This window comes from Lathyrus oleraceus, chromosome 3 (assembly GCF_024323335.1).
Source record: "Lathyrus oleraceus cultivar Zhongwan6 chromosome 3, CAAS_Psat_ZW6_1.0, whole genome shotgun sequence".
Lineage (NCBI taxonomy): Eukaryota > Viridiplantae > Streptophyta > Magnoliopsida > Fabales > Fabaceae > Lathyrus > Lathyrus oleraceus.
The window spans coordinates 241,791,294-241,815,667 of NC_066581.1; the positions used below are offsets into that span (position 1 = coordinate 241,791,294).

Genomic DNA, 24,374 nt, shown 5'->3' on the forward strand with positions numbered 1-24,374 from the left:
CAACTTGAGCCAAGTCATTTTCTCCTGATTTTTTAATCTGGGCACAAATCTAATTTTGACTGAGTCGAACTTTTCTAAGAACGATCGTGATATACTATAATACAATATCAAGTTTTCTTTGGTACACTTGTATTCTATGGTTAGATGTTTTAATACTAATTATGAGTTGCCTTGGATAATGACTCTCTTTGTGAATGAAACTTTCAGTTAGATATATTTTGTATGATGTCAAAACTAGGATACTTTAGTGTTTATGTATATTGGATGGTATCCTCTGAGTCTTAATGTGCATCTTAGCATTAGAAAGCATAAAAAAATTGAAATGAGTTAAGGTTCCTTGCATGAAAAACAAGTTTTTATGGGAAAAACAGTCTATGTGTCAACACATAAGTGTTATAGGTTGACATATATGAGTTACATGTCAGCTCATGTACCTCATTTTAAAAGCATGTAGCTTATGTTTGATGTGCCTCTTATATAGGTCGACACATGCATCAAACAGGTCGGCATGTGACTTACATAGGTCGACACATGCAACATATTTTTCCCAAAAAATCATAACTTTTTCAAATATTTTGCATTCCTTTTGCCTCCAAACATGCATGCATATAAATTCTTCATACATGTATCATTTCTAGTAAGGTTCTAGAGTAAACCTACATGAAACCAGGATTTCAAAGTGTTCTCACCATCTTCAACCTACATTCTATGCATACACACAAACAAACTACACATAATCATTATTTGTTGGGTGCCATCTAGAATTATAGTAGATAACATCCAATTTAGGTTGTTGAATTGTAAATTGGGTTGATCTCTTTGAGGGTTTCAAATAAGAAAACCGAGTTGGGATTTTCCTTCAATATCAATTAGGGATTTGAAGGTTTTGGACAAGATTATGCAATTTGGATCCGATCGAGTGAAGGCTTTGAAGAACAGAAGGTTCATGCAAAGAAGTAGCGTGAGATGGTGGATCATATTGGTAAATCTTGGGTTACAATAATTCGAAATTTGGATCCGATTGAGTGAAGGATTTGAAGAATAAAAGGTTCTTACAAAGGAGTAGTATGGGATGGTGGATCAAATTGACATTGTTGGGTTACTTGATCAAGGGAAGAGAAAATGTCAGAATCAACACCAAACTTAGGGTTTGTAGGGTTGGAATGCTACATTTCTCTTGTATATATACTTTTGCAAAGTAAGTTTAATTTCATAGCATGGTCGATTAAGGAACTGCCTAAATAAATCCTTATGTACTCTCTCTCTCTCTCTCTCTTTATATATATATATATATATATATATATATATATATATATATATATATATATATATATATATATATATATATATATATATATATATATATCTTTAAAATTTCATTTGCAAATTGTTGAATTTATCGATTGTGCAATCAATATGTTTGGGTAATCCTTTTGAAAAAGACTTTGTTGAGTTGATCACAACCTATTAGATTATGGTTGGATTTGAGGATCAACAAAACCATACAAATTCTAAACGAAATTGATTGCACACAAGGTGTTCGATAATTTGTCTCAATAGTAATAGTCTCTATTTTTAGCATTGCATTCAATTGATTATGGTTGATATTTTGTTGATCTAATTTGTGTTCATTATCATACCTTGATTGCAATTACGTATATTCGAACTTTTTGATAGCGGTTCAGTTAAACGATTCAATTCGGGTTACTTCCGCTCGCCATAAAATTTTCAAAATAGTTTTTTTGTTAAAGTGTTAACTTGTGATCAATTCACCCCTATAGATCAAAGCATATCGTCTAACAAGTGGTATCACGAGCTCTAGTTCATTCCGTGCTTCAATATTTGCTTGTTAGAAAATGTTTATCAAACCTAAAGGGGCGTACAATAGAGAGCCCATTTATACCGATGAAAATTATGGCTATTGGAAAGCTTGTATGTGTATCCATATTAACTTGGTTGATAAGGGTGTATGGGACGCCATCACCAATGGTACTAATCAAATTACAATGACCAATGGTGAGGGTGTCATCGTACCAAAACCAGAAGATCAATGGAATGATAATGATAAGAAATTGTGGTCACATGATTGGAAGGCACAAAATATTCTCATATTTGTACTCGGTGTTGATGAATATTATCGTGTTTCCCATTGTGAAACCGCCAAAGCTATGTGGAACGCATTAGAAATTGCCCATGAGGGAACTAATTAAGTCAAACAAGCTAGGATCAATACCTTAAATCAAGAGTTTGAACTATTTCGTACGAAGCATGGTGAAACCATTGCCGACATGCAAAAGAGGTTCACATATCTTATAAATCGATTGAGTACTCTAGGTAAGCATGTTTCTAATGATATTACTACTAATAAAGTTTTGAGGTGTCTTAATAGGGAATGGAAACCCAAGGTCACCGCAATCAAAGAAGCGAATGATGTTAAAACACTTATTCTCACAACTTTATTTGGCAAGCTAGAAGAACATGAGCAAGAACTCACTTGCTTGGAAAAACATGAAAAGAGCATGAGAAAGAGATGAAGAAGGAGAAAGGTAAAGACAAGTATGTATAAAAGAAGTATATTTCTCTAAGGACTTCAAGTTCAAAGTCCTCAACAAATGAGCAAAGTGATTGTGAAACAAGAGATGACAAGAATCCCGATGATGAAGAGATGGAGTTGTTCGTCAAAAGGTACCATAGGTATATAAGTAAAATACACTTAAACACTCTGACAAGAACATAATCAAATTCGGAAGGTTATCTAACTCCTCAAACGAAGATGAGAATAATAAGGGTAAACTTATAAGTTTATACTACAATTGTGGAGAAGTCAATCATTATAGGTCAGATTGTCCTATGATCAAGAAAGACAAAGAGAATGACCATCACAAAAAATCTAGCAAGTCTAGAAGAGCCTACTCTTCAAGTGATGAAAGCTCAAGTTCAAGTGTCAAATCAGTCCAAATTTTCCTCGTGACCAACAAAAAGAAGAAGAAGAATGTAAGTCATTATAAGCTTGAATCTACTAATGAATTATCTTATTCTCAATTACAAAAAACTTTTGAAAATCTACATAGAGAAGACATATACGCTTTTAAAATATTAGCTTCAAATAAAAGAATCTTTTCACATTTTGAAGCTAAAGTTTTAGAAACCAAAAAGAAGATGGAATCTCTTAAAAAATCTATAGTAGATATTCAAAAAGACAAGAATAAGGATGATGAGCCTTCATGGTTCGGTTGTGAAACTTGTCACATTTGGAAAAAAAAGAGGTAAATACTCTTCAAGCTAAATTGGATAAGGAATTATAACCAAATATTACATTTGCTATTGATCCATCAAAGTTCAAACATTCTTCGAATCCTTCATATAAAAAGTATAAATATTTTCAAAAGGACTCAAATAGCAAAAATACATTTCATCACAACTTATCTTGTCACTATTGTTGAAAGAAAGGTCATACTATTGAAAAATGCAAGTTTAGGAGACTTTTTGTTCCTAAAGGTATTTTTCAATGGTTGTCCAAATGCAACCAAAGTTTCACTAATCCTTACGAACCCAATGAAGCTTGGGTACCTAGCACTTTTCATTGATCTTGCAAGATAAAGGTCTTGGCTCTATGAAGAGAGTACGAGATCTCGTTTATGGATGCTCAAGACATGTGACGGGTGACATATCCCTATTTCATTGACTTTGTGGAAAGAAAGAAGGGTTGTGTGACCAAAGAAGATCAACAACTAGTGTTCATTATTTTATAAAATATGTGTAGATTACGTTTAACGTTTCCTATCCAAGAAATATCGGAAAAGGTATTTCGTTTCATGGTGTAGGTGTATCTTCAATAATACATACTCAAGTAAATCTAATGAGGGATTGATGAACCTAAGGTGATGAAACCTGAGGAGGAGCAAGATAACTATCATGAAAATGACAAGAATGAAAGTCTAACCATAAAGGATGATCATCAAATCAATAACCTTCTTGTATACATTATTAATCACACTTTTGGGTACTTTAACAAAGAGAAAAGTGGTAAAAATGTTGATGTCAAAAGGTTATGTGTCACATTTTGCATTTATTCCAACTTTCGTTCGAGAGTTCCTTGTGGAATGCATGTGCATCCTCCATCATTCGTACGGTGAGGTAATATCGTTTCAATTTTTGCTTTGTAAGCAAGTTCTTTCTTTTACCTGTTTATTACTCAAATGTGTATGATATACTTTGTGTATGATACATGTTATGAGTGTTCATTTTCAAAAAAAAATCATTTGATAACCATGGTGTGTTTCAATTTACACGTTTTTAGTGACCTCGTCTGAATATCTTCACATGTATTCTATACTCTTAATATTTCACGCTAGCTCCAAAGAGTTCAAGTTTTTTGTCGATGATATCATTTTGATTCCACTAGCATGCAATTAGTCAAAGAGTTTTCTAAGTTTATGCAGGGTGAGTTTGAGATGAGTCTCATGGGGGTTGAATTACTTCATTGGTCTTCAAATTAAGCAACTCAACGAAGGTACATTTGTGTGTCAAACACAATTTTGCAACGAATTGCTAAAGAGATTTGGTATGGAAATGCAAAATCAGTTGACACTCCAATGCCCATAAATGGAAACTTGGAAAGAAATGAAAATTTTAAGGATGTTTATGTCAAGAAGTATAGAGGTATGATTAGATCTCTTCTATATCTTACTGAATCTAGGTCGGACATTATATTTAGCGTGTGTATGTGCGCTCATTACTAACCGACTCCTAAGGAATCACATTTAAAAGCCGTAAAATGCATTCTTAGATACCTTCATGGTACATCTAAGTATGGGATTTGGTATTCCAAGGGAAGCGATTGTAATTTGGTTGGTTATACTGATTCCAATTTTTTCGGATGCAAATCAAATAGGAAAAGTACTAGTGGAACTTGCCACATGTTTTCAAACTCCTTGGTAAGTTGGCATAGCAAGAAACGGGTTTTCGTTGCTTCGTCAACTGCCGAGATGGAATACATAGTAGCCGATATTTGATGTGCTCAAATTTTGTGGCTCAAACAACAACTACTTGATTTTGATATTAAACTACAATGTATTCCTATTATGTGCGACAACACTAGTGCTATTAATATAACCAAAAATATGGTGTTACACTCTCGCACTAAACATATTGAGATACGTCAACACTTCCTAAGTGACCATGTTGATAAAGGAGACTTCGTATTTGAGCATGTTGATAGCAAAAATCAACTTGCGGATATCTTTACAAAACCTCTTGCGATTGAACCATTTTTCAACATTCAAAGGGAATTGGGAATTCTTGATATCTCAAATCTTGCCTAAATATGATTTGTTACATGCAGTTTATATACTTTTTCTCTAACTTCCCTTAGAAGTTCAATCACATATGAGTGCTTCCTTCATCAATTCATAAGCGGGGTAATGTTGTTCCGTTTTCCCTCTTTGAAAGTAAGTCTTTTACTTTTGCATGTTATCTATGTTCCAAATGCTTGATATGCTTGATGTATGAACTAATTCATGAATGTTCACTTCCAAAAATCTCAATTGATGTATTTCAATTTATATGCTTATAGTGACTTCATGCTATTTTTCTTCCATACTTGAAATATGTTCTTGGTGCATAAGCATGTTATCTATTCCGGCATGAAATATGTTTGAACATGTTATAATGTCAACAAAATTCTTATACTGTGCCATTGTTATGATAACATCTCTACTTTTTGTTTAAGTCATAATAAATCTATATATCACCTTACTAGAACACATGTGTGTGCAATGTTCGGGAGCACCAAAAGTATATGCCACATAATCATGTTACCTTTGTAGCAATTCAAGAATTTTTAATTGCATTATATCCTTCATCTTTCTTTTTTATTGTATATGTTATTTGACATAAGTTGTGGCAACCATGTTATATTAATGCTTAGAATTCTTTTTTTTATATTTATGCATTTTCAATATTTACATCATTTTATGTGACTGTTGTTTTATTGATGATCTTATCTTTGTAAACGCCTATGTGTGTTATATTGGTATATGTGTGATATAAGATACTTCTCATGGATTGGTTTATCTCTTTTTGATGTTGTCAAAGGGGGATAAGCATTTGCAAGATGAATTTGGGATGCATACATTCTGGGGGAGCCTTCATGAAGACACGAAATACATCATCTCAAGTTTTTCCATCATCAAAAAGGGGGAGAATGTGAGTGCAACTTTTCGTTAGATGTATTTTGTATGATGTCAAAACTAGGATACTTTAGTGTTTATGTATATTGGACGATATCCTCTAAGTCTTAATGTGCATCTTAGCATTAGGAAGCATAAAAACTTTTTGAAATGAGTTAGAAAAGGTTCCTTGCATGAAAAACAAGTTTTTGTGGGAAAGCAGTCTATGTGTCGACACATATGTGCTATAGGCCGACACATACGAGTTACAGGTCGACTCATGTGCCTCATTTTTAAAGCATGTATCTTCTGTTTGATATGCCGCCTATACAGGTCAACACATGACGTATACAGGTCGACACATGACGTATACAGGTCGACACAGGCATCAAACAGGTCAGCACATGACTTATATAGGTCAACACATGCAGCATATTTTTCCAAAAATTCATAACTTTTTTTAATCTTTTGCATTCCCTTTGCTTCCAAGCATGCATGCATACAAATACTTCATACATGCATAATTTCGAGTAAAGTTCTAGAGTAAACCTACACGAAACTGGGATTTCAAAGAGCTTTTATCATCTTCAACCTACATTATATGCATACACGCAAACAAACTACACATAATCATTCTTTGTTTGGGTGTCATCTAGAATCAAAGTTGATAACGTCCAATTTAGGTTGTTGAGTTGTAAATTGGGTTGAGATATTTGAGGGTTTCAAATAAGAAAACCGAGTTGGGGTTTGCCTTCCATATCAATTATGGATTTAAAGGTTTTGGACAAGATTACGCAATTTGGATCTGATCGAGTGAAGGCTTTGAAGAACGGAAGGTTCTTACAAAGGAGTAGCGTGGGACGATGGATCATATTGGTGAATCTTGGGTTACAATAATTCGCAATTTGGATCCGATCGAGTGAAAGCTTTGAAGAACGAAAGTTTCTTGCAAAGCAATAGCGTGGAACGGTGGATCAAATTGGCATTGCTGGGTTACTTGATCATGCTTTGATCAAGGGAAGAGAAAATATCAAAATCAACATCAAACTTAGGGTTTGTAGGGTTGGATTGCTACATTTCTCTTGTAAACATACTATTACGAAGTAAGGTTAATTTCATTATCTCAATTCGAGTTCGAATTGAGGGTAAACATACCCATAGCGAGGTCGATTGGGGATTGCCTAAACAAATCCTTGTGTAATCTCTCTCTCTCTCTCTCTATCCCTCTCTCTCTCTCTATCCCTCTCTCTCATTTACATTTCATTTGCAAATTGTTGAATTCGTCGATTGTGCGATCAATACATTTGGGTAATCCTTTTGAAAACCATTTGAAAAAGGTTTTGTTGGGTTGATAATAGTCTATTAGATTGTGGTTGGATTTAAAGATCAACAAAACCATACAAAATTCTAAACGAAATCGATTGCACACAAGGTGTTCAATAATTTGTCTAAATAGTATTTTTGTGTGTTTTATCATTGGGAATAGTCTCTACTTTTAGCATTGCATTTAATGTATTATGATGGGTATTTTCTTGATCTAATTTGTGTTCATTATTATACCTCGATTGTAATTACACGTACCCAAGTTTTTTATAGCGATTCGGTTAGACGATTTGACCCGGGTTACTTCTGCTCGCCATAAAATTTTCAAAATATTTTTTTTCTTAAAATTTTAACTTGTGATCTATTCACCCCTAACCCCCCCCCCCCCCCCCCCCCCCTTCTAGATTGAAGACTATGGTATAACATTATTTCCCCCCAAGTCAAGTAAAATTTCAAGGCTTACTATCAATGCTTCATATTTAGTCTCATTGTTAGAACAATGATCTCTAATTCTAAATTTGAACTTGGTTGGGATTCCTTGGGGTGATACTATTTAGACTCCAACCCTAGTCCCCTCTCTGTGAATTGAATCGTCGGAATACAAGTCCCAAGCCTTTACGTCTATGTAATTTTGTATTGTTTTGACAACTGCGTGATAGACTATAAAGTCAACCAAAAAACTTCCTTTCATAGCCTTCAGAGGTGCATATGTTAGGGAATATTCAGTTAGGGCTAATGCCAACTTCCAAATCCGACTATGCAAAATGGGTTTAGAAAGCATGTGGATGTTGAAATATGGGTAAACATGAACATCAACTGGATTTATATAATGTTTCAATTTGGTACAAGAAAAGTACAAGCACAAACATAGCTTTTCTATTTCATTATATATAGTTTATGCATCATTCAGGACCCTACTAAGATAGTAAATATCCCTTTCGACGTCATTTTTGTCCTCTTGAGCCAACATGTTGCCCATTGTTAACTTTGATGTAGAGATGTATAGTTTTATTGGCTTCCCTTTCATATGAGGTATTAGGATTGGAGGTATTTTCAGGTAGTCCTTTTTCTCGTCGAATGCTTTGTGATACTCTAACCCCCATCTGAACTCCTCTTCGCCTTTTAGACAGAGTAGTGGCAAGAACTCTTGGGTTTTTCCACTTAAGTTGATGTTTCCTAGTAATGACTACATCTGCTTTTTGGTCGAGGGGGGCCTCATTTCAGATATTGCATTAATCTTATTTTGATTTATTTCGGTCCTCTTCTTATCGGCTACGAATCCAAGAAAGTCTCATACACTAACGAAAAAGGCTGATAACGAGAAATTGTATCATGTTTTTAGGCTTATTTTACATGTTCTCTGTCTATGTTTTTATGCATTTTATCGCCTTTTACTTCCATTTTATTTGTTTTGCAGTCGCTAGTCGATTTCATTGGAGATTTGGAAGCCTCGCGAAAAAGGAGCTAAAAAGGAGCAAAAGAGTTGGTTTTGACCATTCCGAGCAGATGGCGTTTGCCACCTGTTAGGTGGTGTTCGCCATCCTCATTGCCTGCCATGTCACTTAAGTATGGAAGGAATGGTGTTTGCCATTCCCCTAATGGCGTTCGCCATTATCATGGAGTAACAGAACTACACTAGTGGGCAGTTCTGGACTATTTTTTCTCTACCTATTTTCCCTCCATTCTCCTTGCACGGTCAAAGGAAGTTAGAAGGACGCAAAACCTCTATAAATAGGACTGTGGGAAGTGTTTCGAGATATCCAAGTTGTGCGGAAGCTCTGTCGAATCTCATTTTAGTATTAAGCATAAATTTATCTGTAAAAGTGACAATAACTCACATCGAGGGATTGTCACACTTGTTTTTCATTATTTCATTGTACTCTTGGATCAAGAACAAGTCTGCCAACATTTTTAATTTAATTCAAGTTCCTGTTTTCTTTAATTTCAGGTTTTCTTTTTACCGCTTTTAATATTTGTATGTTTTACTATTTTTATTACTTGCATGCCATGTTGTTCTTAGTTTTAAATGCCTTAATCATGTCTCTCTCAATTAATACCATGCCTTGCTAAATTACGTTGAGTCCGGCGTATGAAGACCACCGTTATCGGCGGGACTCGGTAGAAATAATGGGCGTGAATATATGACTTAATTATGTTATGGCTTTAGTTCCCAATTGTATGTTTTATCGTTTTGGCACGAGAGTGTGGAACAAATCAAGGTTCAGTCTAATAGCGCGAGAGTGTGAGGAAGGAACCGAATAGTGGAAACTAGGCATCAATCCTAAAAACAGCGAGAGCGCTTTAGGCATCATTTAGAATCTCATTTACTTTCAAAATACGCTTTCTAATTAGAACGGGCAAGCGAGAGCAAAATCTGAAGGAGAATTGCGGTCCAAAACGCAGCGGAAATAAAAAAATTTCTCCTTTAGAGATCCTTACGAATGGTCATGATCAGTGATAGAATATTTACCTCTTGTGACTATTGAAACCTTTGGTGCAGATCTCTTGTGATGATCAAAACCTTTGATGCAGATCCACAGAGCGATCACGAACGTTGAACGATGACAACGTCTCTACTCAGTCCACACGAACGGATTCCTTCAATCTCAGTGCTAGCTGGTATGAATGAAGGCTTTGAGTGAGAGAGAGAGAGAGAGAGAGAGAGAGAGAGAGAACGAAAATAATGCAACCGCTAAGAATGCTTCTGCACAAGGGTTCTATTTATAGAACCACTTGTGTGGGCTTCAAGCTAAAAAGCCCACTTAAGTGTATTTTGGCTCATATCTTATAATATGCCCAAAATCACTTAAGCCCATGGTACCTTACCATATTTCGTATTCTACTCAAGTACACCGTACCTTACGATGTTCTATAATTCACTTAAGGGCACCGTACCTTACGGTATTCCTTAGTTACTCTATCTCTCATCAATCCGTCCTTTGTGTGTGACCCTGTAGGTTTTCGTGACGTTGGCAATTATATTAAATCACGCATTTAACATAATAAACAGTGAGCGGTATCTAGCAACACATCACTGCTACCCAAGACACGAAAATGTCATGTGATCTGACAAATCCTTCTGTGATAATACTTATGTGTATAATTACCCTTTTGCCCTTATATCTATATTGAACACAAGGCATAGACTGTGTCATCCTTGTCCAGTTCAATATTGGGCCCATAGACATTTATCCTGTTATGCAGGATGGGCAAATTCCATCTAGATCACTCATGTTCCTCAGCATGCTTCGTGGAGTACCCATCAACTGTCTTTATGGTTATCCAGTTACGGACAACGTTGGATCAGCAATAAAGCACTCGACTCTACATCTAGGGTCCATAGTGGTTTCAGGTCGAAGAGTGGTATACACCATTATCACCATGAGAATAACTTATGACACTTTGCATAACTTTCTATATAATATTCTCATAGCGGGTCAATCCGGTATAAATATTACTCCTAATATCCATACCTATGTTTAAGACTTGATAACTCTTTATCCATGACCCATGAGATGTGATCATCAGTCTACAAACATAATAGTCTTAATGCTTTAATGTTATACCACTTCACACTAAAGCTCGACTACGGACACTTTAAGAATAGTGTCCTTATGTTTAATGTGCTCTCATGATTAAGTCACACTTAATACATTAAACGGACTATCTATTCCAGGGACTTTATTAATCAACCATAATAAAGAAAATGCCTTTTATTATTAATAAATAATTCGATACAAGTACCAAAAAGTATTGGCCTCTAGGGCTTACACCAACAATCTCCCACTAGCACTAGAGCCAATCAGGCATACCCCGTATTCCCATTGATCTAGTATGGCCATCATGCTTCTGCTGCGCAAGAGGCTTTGTCAGTGGGTCAGCTATATTGTCAAGTGTAGGTACTTTACATATTTTCACATCTCCTCTATCTATTATCTCTCGAATGAGATGATAACACCTGAGTATGTGTTTGGATCGTCGGTGAGATCTAGGCTCCTTAGCTTGTGTGATAGCACCATTGTTATCATAATAGAGACCAATGGGATCCACAATGCTAGGGACTATGCCAAGTTCACTAATGAACTTTTTGATCCAAACAACTCCATTTTCTGCATTTGAGGCAGCAATATACTCGGTCTCGATTTTAGAATCAACAACTGTATCTTGCTTTGAACTTTTCAAGCTCACAGCGCCACCATTTAAGCAAAACACATAACCATTGGAATCATTCATATTAAAGCGTCTCAGCAGCTTGTCTATGTACTCTGACTTAGGCCAAGCATTTTATGATCTATCTCTATAGATTCTGATTCCTAATATATAGGTTGCTTCACCTAGGTCCTTCGTAGAAAAGCATTTCCCCACCCAAGACTTCACTTGTTGCAGGGTAGGGATATCGTTTCCAATAAGTAATATGCCATCTACATATAATACCAGGAATACGATCATGCTCCCACTAACCTTTTTGTAGACACAAGGCTCATCTTCGTTCTTGATGAATCCATATTGTTTTATTGTTTCATCAAAACGAAGATTCCATGAGTAATACATCACCTTGATCAGATATCCATATATCTCAGGTAGGTGATGTATCCTTCCTGACCTACGCTGGTCTTGTTCTACTTGAGCAGGTTGCTCTTACACAACCACTTGTGCTTCCTGCTCCAATTCCTCCATAGGTGTGTCGATGCTTTGTGATTCTTGAATTTCTTCAAGCTCTACTTTCCTCCCACTGGTTCCTTTGGAAATAAAATCCTTTTCTAGGAAAACTCCAGTTCGAGCGACAAACACTTTGCCCTCAGAAGGATTGTAGAAGTAATACCCTCTTGTTTCTTTAGGATACCCCACAAATAAGCATTTGTCAGATTTGGGCTCAAGCTTAGTTGAAATTTGTCGTTTCACATAAACCTCGCAACCCCAAATCTTTATGTAAGACATATGTGGTTTCTTACCACTCCATATCTCATATGGTGTCTTCTCAACCTTTTTGGATGGAACACGGTTAAGTGTGTAAGCTGCTGTCAATAGTGCATGTCTCCAAAAGGAGTTTGGAAGATCGACGTGACTCATCATGGATCGGACCATGTCTAACAGGGTTCGATTTCTTCTCTCAGATACACCATTCCAGTGGGGTGTTCCAGGAGGAGTAAGTTGGGATAGGATCCCACACTCTTTTAGATGGTCATCAAACTCTAGGCTTAAATACTCACCACCTCGATCTGATCGAAGAGTTTAACATTCTTACCTAGTTAGTTTTAACTCGTTAGGTTTCACCCTTTTAGTATTAATGTTATTAATAGGCATTTCGAGATCAAGGACATATAGTCCATTGCTCATTTGTGCAGTAGCATAGAATATATCATTCAAATAAATTGAGCAACAATTATTCTTTATTATAAATGAAAAAACCAAACTTGTCCAAACAAGAAATGGAAATAATATTCCTGCTAATTGCAGGTACATAATAACAGTTCTCTAACTGAATTATTAAACCACTAGGTAAAGTCAATACATAAGTTCCTACGGCTAAAGCAGCAACCTTTGCTCCATAGCCAACTCGTAGATCGACTTCACCTTTTGCCAAATCTCTACTCCTTCTCAGTCCCTGCACATTTGTACAAATGTGAGAACCGCATCCAATATCTAATACCCATGATGCAGAAGTAGATAAGTTATTTTAATAACAAAAATACCTGAAGTTGAAGTCTCTACTCCATTCTTCATATCTTCCAGGTACTTTGGGCAGTTTCTCTTCCAGTGTCCGGTCTTACCGCAATAGAAGCAGGTGCCTGCCTTTGCTATGCCTCCACTAGGCTTTAAAGCAGCAACAGTGGGTCTGGGTTTGGCAACTTCCTTGCCTTTCCCTTTATCACCCTGCTTGATGGGCCTTTTGTTCTGTCTCTTTCCAATTCCGATCATCAGAATGGACTTCCCTTTTGTCTTCAGATTATGCTCAGCAGTTCTTAACATAGCTAGCAGTTCAGGAAGAGATTTGTCCATATTATTCATATTGAAATTTAGGACAAATTGACTGAATCCATCTGGCAACGATTGCAAGTTCACATCAGTCGCAAGTTCCTTTCCGAGGGGAAAACCCAATCTCTCAAGGTTTTCCACATACCCAATCATCTTGAGTACATGGGGACCTACAGGGGCTCCCTCAGCTAACTTGCTTTGGAAAAGGGCTTTTGAAACTTCAAACCTCTCATGCCTTGCTTGCTCTTGATAGAGCAGCTTCAGGTGTTCGATCATATCGAACGCTGACATGTTCTCATGTTGCTTTTGCAATTCTGAGTTCATGGTAGCTAGCATGAGACAAGCAGTTTCATTGGCATCATCGACATGCTTCTTATAAGCATCTCTTTCTGCCTTAGGTGCAGAACTAGGAGGTTCCTCTTCAGGAACAGGTGTCTCCAAGACATACAGCTTTTTATCATGTTTGAGGACAATCCTCAGGTTTCGGTGCCAATCCAGAAAATTTGTCCCAGACAATTTTTCCTTATCAAGGATTGATCGCAAGATGTTGTTAGAGGTGTTTGCTGTCATGGTAATCTACACAAGGATTAATGAAAATATAAGTATCATTGACATATTTAATTAGGCCTTTAATTAAATATGCTCCCACTATTTTACTCAAAACAAATGACCCTCATCATTTGATTCGGAAAATCCCGTTGGAAGATTTTCTAGTGGGTCGAGATCCATATTTCACTTCGTTCTAAGTCCGCGTAGGCGGATTACACAAAACTAGGTTATTTAGGTAGGAACTCCTTCCAATTGTACCTCATACAACTCTCGAAAATTTCAGTTGGGTGAATAACTCCTTATTCCAATCCATCATATGGATCATTCCCAACTCTTGCTTCTAAATATATATAATATTATTATAATTAAGTTTGACCCATCGTTTTAGCAGTTGGATATTACAATTATCCCATCGCACCTTACTAATATAGAACATGCACCTCGCGTAGGCGAAACCTACATTATCCGATACTAGTCTTGATGAGTGCTAAAACTTGGAAAGCAAACATATATAATATTATCATAATTTGTTTAGTTAAGTTTGACCCATTGTTTTAGCAGTTGGATATTACAATTATCCCATCGCACCTTACTAATATAGAACATGCACCTCGCGTAGGCGAAACCTACATTATCCGATACTAGTCTTGATGAGTGCTAAAACTTGGAAAGCATAAACTTAATATTTAGTTTGAGGGAATTGTAATCGTTATGATCTCACCGGCTTATTTATCATATAAATCGTCTCTCACATGCATCAACATACATTCACATGCATCAACATACATACAAACAAAATGAAACAGTTATGGCCCCTAGCGCAGTTGTTCTCCCAAGCCAATGAGAGAACCTAAGCTAACCTACAACGATCTAAGCTTCTCCAAGCAAGATCTTCAAGGTTGCCCTCCTTTGATCTTCAAGGTTGTCCTCCTTTGATATTGAAATCCTCTCGTTCTTTATAACATTGTCTTCTTCTCTTTCTTCATAACATTGTCCTCCTTTGACATTGAATTCTTCTCTTTCTTCATAACATTACATTATAGAAGAAACTCGTTTTACATACGAGGGATTGAGATGAGAAAAGAAGTTACATTAAGAGATTACAAGGAGAGGCACGACACGCAGGTCGTATTTAAAAACCCAAAACAAAATAAAGGATAACTAAGGCCATAACTGATCACCACAAGGCACTAATAACAAACACATTATTATTATTATTAATTTTTAATTCCTTTAATTAATTAAAACCAAATTAAATTTCGGCGACCGATCGCACTACGCAGAGTTACCGGGGGTTCCGCTGCCCGGTCAGCGGACGGTCAGGCACAAAACAGAAACCCCGAGAATTCTGACCTTGTGAGTGTGACGACCGTCACAGGCATGTTACGACCGTCACAGGCCATGTGAGTGTGACGACCGTCACAAAGCACGTTACGACCGTCACAGGCCATGTGAGTGTGACGACCGTCACAGGGCACGTTACGACCGTCACAGCCAGTTTTGTTACGCTCGTCACAAGCTCGTGACGAACGTCACGCGGCCAAAATAACGGAACTTTGAAACAGTCTACAGACCTCTTACAAAAAGCCCTAAATTCACAACTCTTTGACGGCACAACCCTTGCGCCGTCACCAACCCTAATGCGCCAATTTCAGACCGTCAAACACACCTCGATTGTTGATTCAGTATGATTGATCAACAGGTCATTGCTTCACCATACTAATGTCAGATTCCGAAGCTAATGACCATTGATCGCTCAAAGGAAAACAACCATTTAGTGTTTGAATGAACGAAACAGAAACAGTATATCATATATACCGTACTTTGCATTAGGATTACTTATATCATATATAAGTTGATCGGTCTCAATTGCATAACATATGGACGATCGATGTATCGCTGCTTCACCATACTAATGTCGGTACCGAAGCATAGTCAACATCAATCATCCAACTCGTACACTCATGATGCCAAATTTAATTACCCGTTTAATTAATTGATTCATTCTGTCTTTTAATCATATTAATACAGAAATTAAACAGCTATCCGAGTCATGGTTTCGTAACCAGGCTCTGATACCACTGAAGGAGAATTACGGTCCAAAACGCAGCGGAAATAAAAAAATTCTCCTTTAGAGATCCTTACGAATGGTCATGATCAGTGATAGAATATTTACCTCTTGTGACGATTGAAACCTTTGGTGCAGATCTCTTGTGATGATTAAAACCTTTGATGCAGATCCACGGAGCGATCACGAACGTTGAACGATGACAACGTCTCTACTCAGTCCACACGAACGGATTCCTTCAATCTCAGTGCTAGCTGGTACGAGTGAAGGCTTTGAGTGAGAGAGAGAGAGAGAGAGAGAGAGAGAGAGAGAGAGAGAGAAAACGAAAATAATGCAACCGCTAAGAATGCTTCTGCACAAGGGTTCTATTTATAGAACCACTTGTGTGGGCTTCAAGCTAAAAAGCCCACTTAAGTGTATTTTGGCTCATATCTTATAATATGCCCAAAATCACTTAAGCCCATGGTACCTTACCATATTTCGTATTCTACTCAAGTACACCGTACCTTACGATGTTCTATAATTCACTTAAGGGCACCGTACCTTACGGTATTCCTTAGTTACTCTATCTCTCATCAATCCGTCCTTTGTGTGTGACCCTGTAGGTTTTCATGACGTTGGCAATTATATTAAATCACGCATTTAACATAATAAACAGTGAGCGGTATCTAGCAACACATCACTGCTACCCAAGACACGAAAATGTCACGTGATCTGACAAATCCTTCTGTGATAATACTTATGTGTATAATTACCCTTTTGCCCTTATGTCTATATTGAACATAAGGCATAGACTGTGTCATCCTTGTCCAGTTCAATATTGGGCCCATAGACATTTATCCTGTTATGCAGGATGGGCAAATTCCATCTAGGTCACTCATGTCCCTCAGCATGCTTCGTGGAGTACCCATCAACTGTCTTTATGGTTATCCAGTTACGGACAACGTTGGATCAGCAATAAAGCACTCGACTCTACATCTAGGGTCCATAGTGGTTTCAGGTCGAAGAGTGGTATACACCATTATCACCATGAGAATAACTTATGACACTTTGCATAACTTTCTATATAGTATTCTCATAGCGGGTCAACCCGGTATAAATATTACTCCTAATATTCATACCTATGTTTAAGACTTGATAACTCTTTATCCATGATCCATGAGATGTGATCATCAGTCTACAAACATAATAGTCTTAATGCTTTAATGTTATCCCACTTCACACTAAAGCTCGACTACAGACACTTTAAGAATAGTGTCCTTATGTTTAATATGCTCTCATGATTAAGTCACACTTAATACATTAAACGGACTATTTATTCCAGGGACTTTATTAATCAACCATAATAAAGAAAATGCCTTTTATTATTAATAAATAATTCGATACAAGTACCAAAAAGTATTGGCCTCTAGGGCTTACACCAACAAAATCATGTGGTTAGGAGGTGTGATCTTTGTCAATAGCGCGAGAGTATGAGACGGGATCTTTAAGTCGATATTTTCTACATAACGCAATAGAATTATATTTAGTGCCCAAATTCTACCTAAGCCCTTAGGAACCCGAAATTCGTATTTCAGACTCGCTTTTATCATAACTTTTAAACCGTTAGAAATTAGTATTTTTGTTCCCGTTCATAACCTTATACCCTTTAGCCTTAGCTTTGTACTGCAACAATAGATGACATTAGTTTGACTATTAGTCTCTGTTGGATTTGATAGTCTTTTAAAACTACACGATAGGTTGTGCACTTGCAGTCATCATCCGACAGACACGTCTGGCTGCGATCAAGTTTTTGGTGCCGCTGCCGGGGACTAATTTAGTCAATATTGCGATTCATTTGTTGCACGCACTATAGACTAAGACAACAAATTTTATTTTTTCCTTTGTCGATTGTATGCCAGACAATCGCTCTCAGAGCAAGGAGTTAGAGCAACCAATTGAAGATATCGAGCGTTATCTTTATCTAAAAGGCCGAATCAAATTTTTTCATATTAAATACGATCTTCTAGATCCTAATATCCCATTTTCAGAACCAGAACCAATTATGGCCGAAAGACCACAAAACAATTTGTTGAAGTACTATGTTGTTCAATCGCAAGTAGAACCACATAACAACATTGTTGCCCCTGCCATCAATCAAAACGATTTCGTTTTGAAACCTTTGTTGTTATCAGTCGTTCAACAAAACCAATTTTCAGGTAGTCCTACAAACGACCCTAACTTAAATTTGTCAGTGAAAGCAAATGGTGTCAGTCAAGAAGCGATTAGACTACGTCTTTTCCATTTTTCCTTAAGGGATAGAGCTAGAGCTTGGCTCCAGTATCTACCTTCAAACTCAGTAACCAGATGGGACGAGTTGAAGAAAGTCTTCTTAGCCCGATATTTTCCACCAAGCGAAACAGCTATGCTAAGAGCTCAAATCAACGGATTTAAGCAAAAAGACAATGAGTCTTTTTTTGACGCTTGGGAGAGATACAAGGACATGATGCAAATTTGTCTACACCATGGACTTGAAAATTGGATGATTATCCATACTTTCTATAATGGTCTGTTGTATAACACTAAGATGAATTTAAGCGCTGCCGCTGGCGGATCTCTAATGGATAAACCTTACGATGAAGCCTATGAACTCGTAGAGAACATGGCTCAAAATCATTTCCAATGGGGAGGTGAACGTGATGCTGTAGAAAAATCAACTCCGAAAAGCGGAATGTACGAAGTCAACAACATAGACCGCGTTAATGCTAAAGTGGATGCGCTTACTCAAAAGATCGAAAGCTTGACCATAACACCAGCAACTACCGTAGCTGCTATAACACCAAACAGTGAATTATGTGGAACCCCTGGGCACACTAATGTTGATTGTCAGTTATTGGTTGGTGTTCCCACCAACCAAATAAATTATGCTCAAGGAAACCCATATTCAAACACTTACAATCATGGTTGGAGGAACCATATGAACTTTTCCTATAAAAGTAACAATGTTTTGTTTTCACCAAACCCAACACCTACTATTCCACCTGGCTATCAGAAAGGAGCCCCTGTTGCTTCACAAGCACCTAGAAAGTCAAATTTGGAGATCATGATGGAAAACTTTATGAATGACCAAGCTAAACAAAACAAAAAATTTGCAAATCAAAATGCTTATACGAGTGAAATGATGAAACAATTGTTAAATAAGTTTGATGCTATGGCTACCAATAACAAAATGTTAGCAGCCCAGATCTCCCAAGTAGCCCAACAACAAGCTGCAATAGAAGCCCCAATTGGAGCATTTTCTGGTCAATCTCAATCAAACCCAAAAGGCCACGCTAACGCTATCACACTTCGGAGTGGAACAAAATTAGATGAACCAATCGACCCAAGAATCCAAAATCTGGCCATGTGTCAAAATTCTGGTAAGGGAACTGAAAAGGTAAACGAACCAACCAATGATGGAAATAAAGACGAAAACGGAAAGGAAAAAGATAAAGAACCACCTTATGTGCCTCCTCCACCATATAAACCACTTATCACTTACCCCCAAAGACTTGTTAAGTCTAAAAATGAAGGACAATTCAAGAAATTCGTAGAAGTTCTGAAGCAACTTAATATGCTTACTGCATAGTGTAGCGCTATCATTCAAAACAACATGCCTCCTAAACTGAAAGACCCTGGTAGCTTTTCCATACCACGTGTAATCGAAAAGTCTATCATAGACAAAACTCTATGCGATTTAGGAGCCAATGTTAGTTTAATGCTCTTATCCACATGTGAATAACTCAATCTAGGAGAATTAAGACCAACAAAGATGTCTCTACAACTAGCTGACCGTTCCATTAAATTTCCCATAGGTATGCTAGAGAACGTTACCGTTCGTATAGGAAAATTCTATATTCCTACCGACTTTGTAATAATGGATATAAAGGAGGATTCCCACATCCATATTATTTTAGGAAGACCCTTTTTAGCCACAGCCGGAGCCATCATAGATATGAAGAAAGGAAGGCTAACATTCGAAGTTGGAGAAGAAAAAGTTGAATTTCTCTGAGCTAAATTCCTACAAGCACTAGTTATAGACGACACATGTTGTTTCTTAGACTTCATCAACAAATGTGTGAAAGAAATAGAGAAGGAACCATATAAGTATACTGAAATACTGAAGATTCCAACACCTCCTATATTCGAAGACGATGATTGGCGTGAGCCATACGTAGATGACAGTTTGAGAGAATGTCTAGCACTAACCCTAAATCCAATGCTATGCCCCAAGAAGCCTTCAATAGAACTCAAAACACTACCTAAAGATCTAAGGTATGAATTCCTAGATACCGAGCTTGAAAGACCAGTTATAGTCAACACTGACTTAGGACAGATAGAAACCGAAAAGTTACTCCATGTCTTAAGAAAGTATCCAACAGTTTTAGGCTATAACATCTCTGACCTAAAAGGAATAAGTCCCTCTATATGTATGCATCGCATTATGCTAGAGGAGGACTGTAAAAACTCTAGAGAGCATCAGAGAAGAGTAAATTCTATCTTGAGTGATGTAGTAAAAAAGGAGGTACAAAAGCTATTAGAAGCAGGAGTCATACACCCGATATCCGAAAGTAACTGGGTCAACCCGATACATGTCGTTCTAAAGAAGGGAGGTGTTACCGTTATTAGCAATGAGAAGGGCGAATCCGTAGCAAAAAGAACTCAAACCGGATGAGGAATGTGCATAGACTATAGGAAATTAAATAAAACCACTCGTAAAGATCACTTTCCATTACCCTTCATTGACCAAATGCTTGAACGACTGGCTAAACATTCTCACTTCTTCTATCTAAATGGATACTCAGGATTCTTTCAAATTCCCGTCCATCCTGATGACCAAGAAAAGACTACTTTCACATGTCCTTATGGTACATTTTCCTATCAACGAATGTCGTTAGGACTGTGTAATGCCCCTGCAACATTTCAAAGATGCATGATGTTAATCTTTGTTGATTTTATAGACAACATGATGGAAGTATTTATGGATGACTTCTCTGTTTGTGGGAAAAGATTTGAAGGATATCTTTCGAACCTAGAAATGGTACTTGAGAGATGCCTTAAGGTCAATCTCGTATTAAATTGGGAAAAATCCATTTCATGGTCTGACAAGGAATTATACTTGGACATGTCGTATCCGATCGAGGAATTGAAGTGGATAAAGCAAAAATCGAAATTATAGAACATCTTCAACCTCCGAAAACAGTTAGAGAAATTCGCAGTTTCTTAGGACACGCCGGTTTCTACCAACGATTCATTAAGGATTTCTCTAAAATAACAAAACCACTATCAGGCAAAACCACCACCGACTGATAAGGCCTTAAAGTCACCGCTATTCAAAACCCAACCATTTCGATATTTGCACCTCATTTTAGCCAGCACTATATTTGGTCGAGAGAACACATGAAACGTAAATTCTATGGATCTCTTCCTTATTTTTTGTGCCTTATCTGAAACCAAAGTTAACCTAACACCATTTCTATTAGCACACTTCTAGTCCACCAGTGTTAGGATATGACATCCTATTTGTGTTGGAGGGTTGATTACATCTATAGCCCTTGTGTTGAACTTAGGCACGAAGTTGGCTACGCTTGAGCCGTTAGAGACTCCTTTTGCCGACCTTGACTATTATCGTAGCATACGCCTTATCACGAACAAACCTGACGACAAATATTTCCTGATGATTAGTAACTGAGAGGTTTAGGGAGTTATTTTACCTTGCGTCGTATGCATCGACGTGAGAATGAGCGCTAATTGGACTTTTGATCTTATCGCCCTCGAGCCCGATCATATGGAGCAAGATGCTCCCTACACTGGCACTGATGCATACACCACACATGCTTTCTTGACTCTTTTCCAGGTACCTCATCCGGATATCAGCTCTGCGAGAAGTATGACTACACCGCCATTAGGACAGCTCTTGATGACGTCCTAAGTGAGCTTAGACATAGGAATGATGCCGATGCGGACCATGATGTGCTACTTAGGCATATTTAGAGGCATCAGGAAGAGATGAGGGTCACCATTGATTAGATCAGGGAGACTCAACTTGACTTTGTTAAGCGAATCGAGCTCAACATGGGTGACCTCATCGAGCAGATGACCGAAGTGCACTTGGAGGTGGCAGGTATGAGGGAGTACATGCAGCATGTGCACAATCCTACATTTGGTAGAGGAGGTTTTGCGCGACATAGAGGCCGCGACCGACATCATTGAGCCCCCTACCAGGTTTCACTACTCATTTCTCCGTCTTGCACTGAAACATTGAGGACAATGTTTGGTTCAAGTATGGGGGAGGAGCTTTATTGCTTTTCTATTATTTGTTGTTTTATTAGTTTCCTACTTAGTTATTTTTAGCTTTTGGTCGAGTCATACATGTGTTGTCGAGTCCTATTGCGTGATATTTTTCTTTTGTTTGAAAATTCCCTTATATTTGACCCCCAATGATTAAAAAAAAACTTTTTTTATTCTGATTCAATGGCATGACACACCTATAGTATAGTTTATCTCTCATTTTTAGGCTTTGTTAGTTAGACTTGGGAAAGTCTCGATAATATCGGTACCGTCCTAACACCCTAAAATCCCTAACTATGCTACATTGATTTGAATAACCATTATGCCAAGATCTTAATTCTAAGTTTTTTCAAGTAACCCCTTGAGTAGTTTATACTAGCAGTCAGCATTATTCTAAAACACACATGAGTAAGAAAGTCGATGCAAATAAGTGTATGATCTCAAGCAAAAATAAAAATTATATATATATATATATATATATATATATATATATATAATGAATAAAATTTGTGATAAGATTTGTCCCTTCTAAGTTAGGTGATCCTCACCCGATCATTTAGCCCAACGATACAAACTCTTAAAAATTCAGTTGCTACTTAAGCAAAACTTGCTAGGTAAGTGCAAAAAAGTTGAAAACGAGATCATAGTCACTAACAGGTTCAACTGCCTTCAATGTGTATGGATAACGGGCTTAATGTGATTGCGCTAGAATGAAAAAGAGGTTGAAAAATAACAAAGAATATAGGTAGATTTATAATGGCATGATTCGAATTGGTTTTGCATAGGAGGGAGTTTTTGTCCGAGAAATGCGGATGTGTGTCACTACGATATCCTTGTTATTGTTATCTAGTACCTGTTTATCTAGCATTAGCCTAGCAGTCTCGTATTACTTAGAGTGTCATCGTGCCTATGTTTTAGACATTGTATTTAACCGTTTATCATGTGCATTGGGTGATTGCTTGAGGACAAGCAACAATCTAAGTGTGGGGGAATTTGACAACGATACATTATATCGTGTTTTTAGGCTTATTTCATATGTTATCCATCTATGTTTTTATGCATTTTATCGCATTTTACTTTCGTTTTATTTGTTTTGCAGTCGCTAGTCGATTTCATTGGAGATTTGGAAGCCTCACGGAAAAGGAGCAAAAAAGAAGCAAAAGAGTTGGTTTTGACCCTTCTGAGCAGATGTCGTTCGTCACCTGCTATATGGGGTTTGCCATCCCCATTGCCTGCCACATCACTTAAATATGGAAGGAATGGCGTTCGCCATTCCCCTAATGGTGTTCACCATTATCATGCAATAACAGAACTGCGCTAGTGGGTAGTTCTGGACCGTTTTTTCTCTACCTATTTTCCCTTCAATCTCCTTTCACGATCAAAGGAAGTTAGAAGGATGCAAAACCTCTATAAATAGGACTGTGGGAGGTGTTTCGAGATATCCAAGTTGTGTGGAAGCTCTGCCGAATCGCATTTTAGTATTAAGCATAAATTTACCTATAAAAGTGACAATAACTCACATCGAGGGATTGTCGCACTTGTTTTTCTTTATTTCATTGTACTCTTGGATCAAGAACAAGCATGTCGACATTTTCAATTCAATTCAAGTTCTCATTTTCTTTAATTTCAGGTTTTCTTTTTACCGCTTTTAATATTTGTATGTTTTACTGTTTTTATTACTTGCATGCCATGTTGTTCTTAGTTTTAAATGCCTTAATCATGTCTCTCTCAATTAATACCATGCCTTGCTAAATTACCTTGAGCCCGACGTATGAGGATCGTCGTTACCGACGGGACTCGGTAGAAATAATAGGCTCAAATATATGATTTAATTATGTTTTGGCTTTAGTTACCAATTGTATGTTTTATCGTTTTGGCACGAGAGTATGGAAAAAATCAAGGTTCAGTCCGATAGCGCGAGAGTGTGAGGAAGAAACCGGATAGTGGAAACTAGGCATCAATCCTAAAACAACGAGAGC

At 37.2% G+C, this 24,374-nt stretch overlaps 1 protein-coding gene and 1 non-coding gene across 2 annotated transcripts; one reads left to right on the top strand and one right to left on the bottom strand.

The window, feature by feature from the left end:
• The first annotated feature begins 17,980 nt into the window (after positions 1-17,980).
• On the top strand, positions 17,981-19,693 carry LOC127130652 (uncharacterized). The gene has a single exon (XM_051059624.1). It carries the CDS (start codon positions 17,981-17,983, stop codon positions 19,691-19,693), a length of 1,713 nt encoding a protein of 570 aa, XP_050915581.1.
• Positions 18,491-18,597, bottom strand: LOC127133955 (small nucleolar RNA R71). Its single transcript, XR_007807747.1, has one exon. It is a non-coding gene; the product is annotated as a small nucleolar RNA R71 (small nucleolar RNA).
• Positions 19,694-24,374: the final 4,681 nt, after the last annotated feature.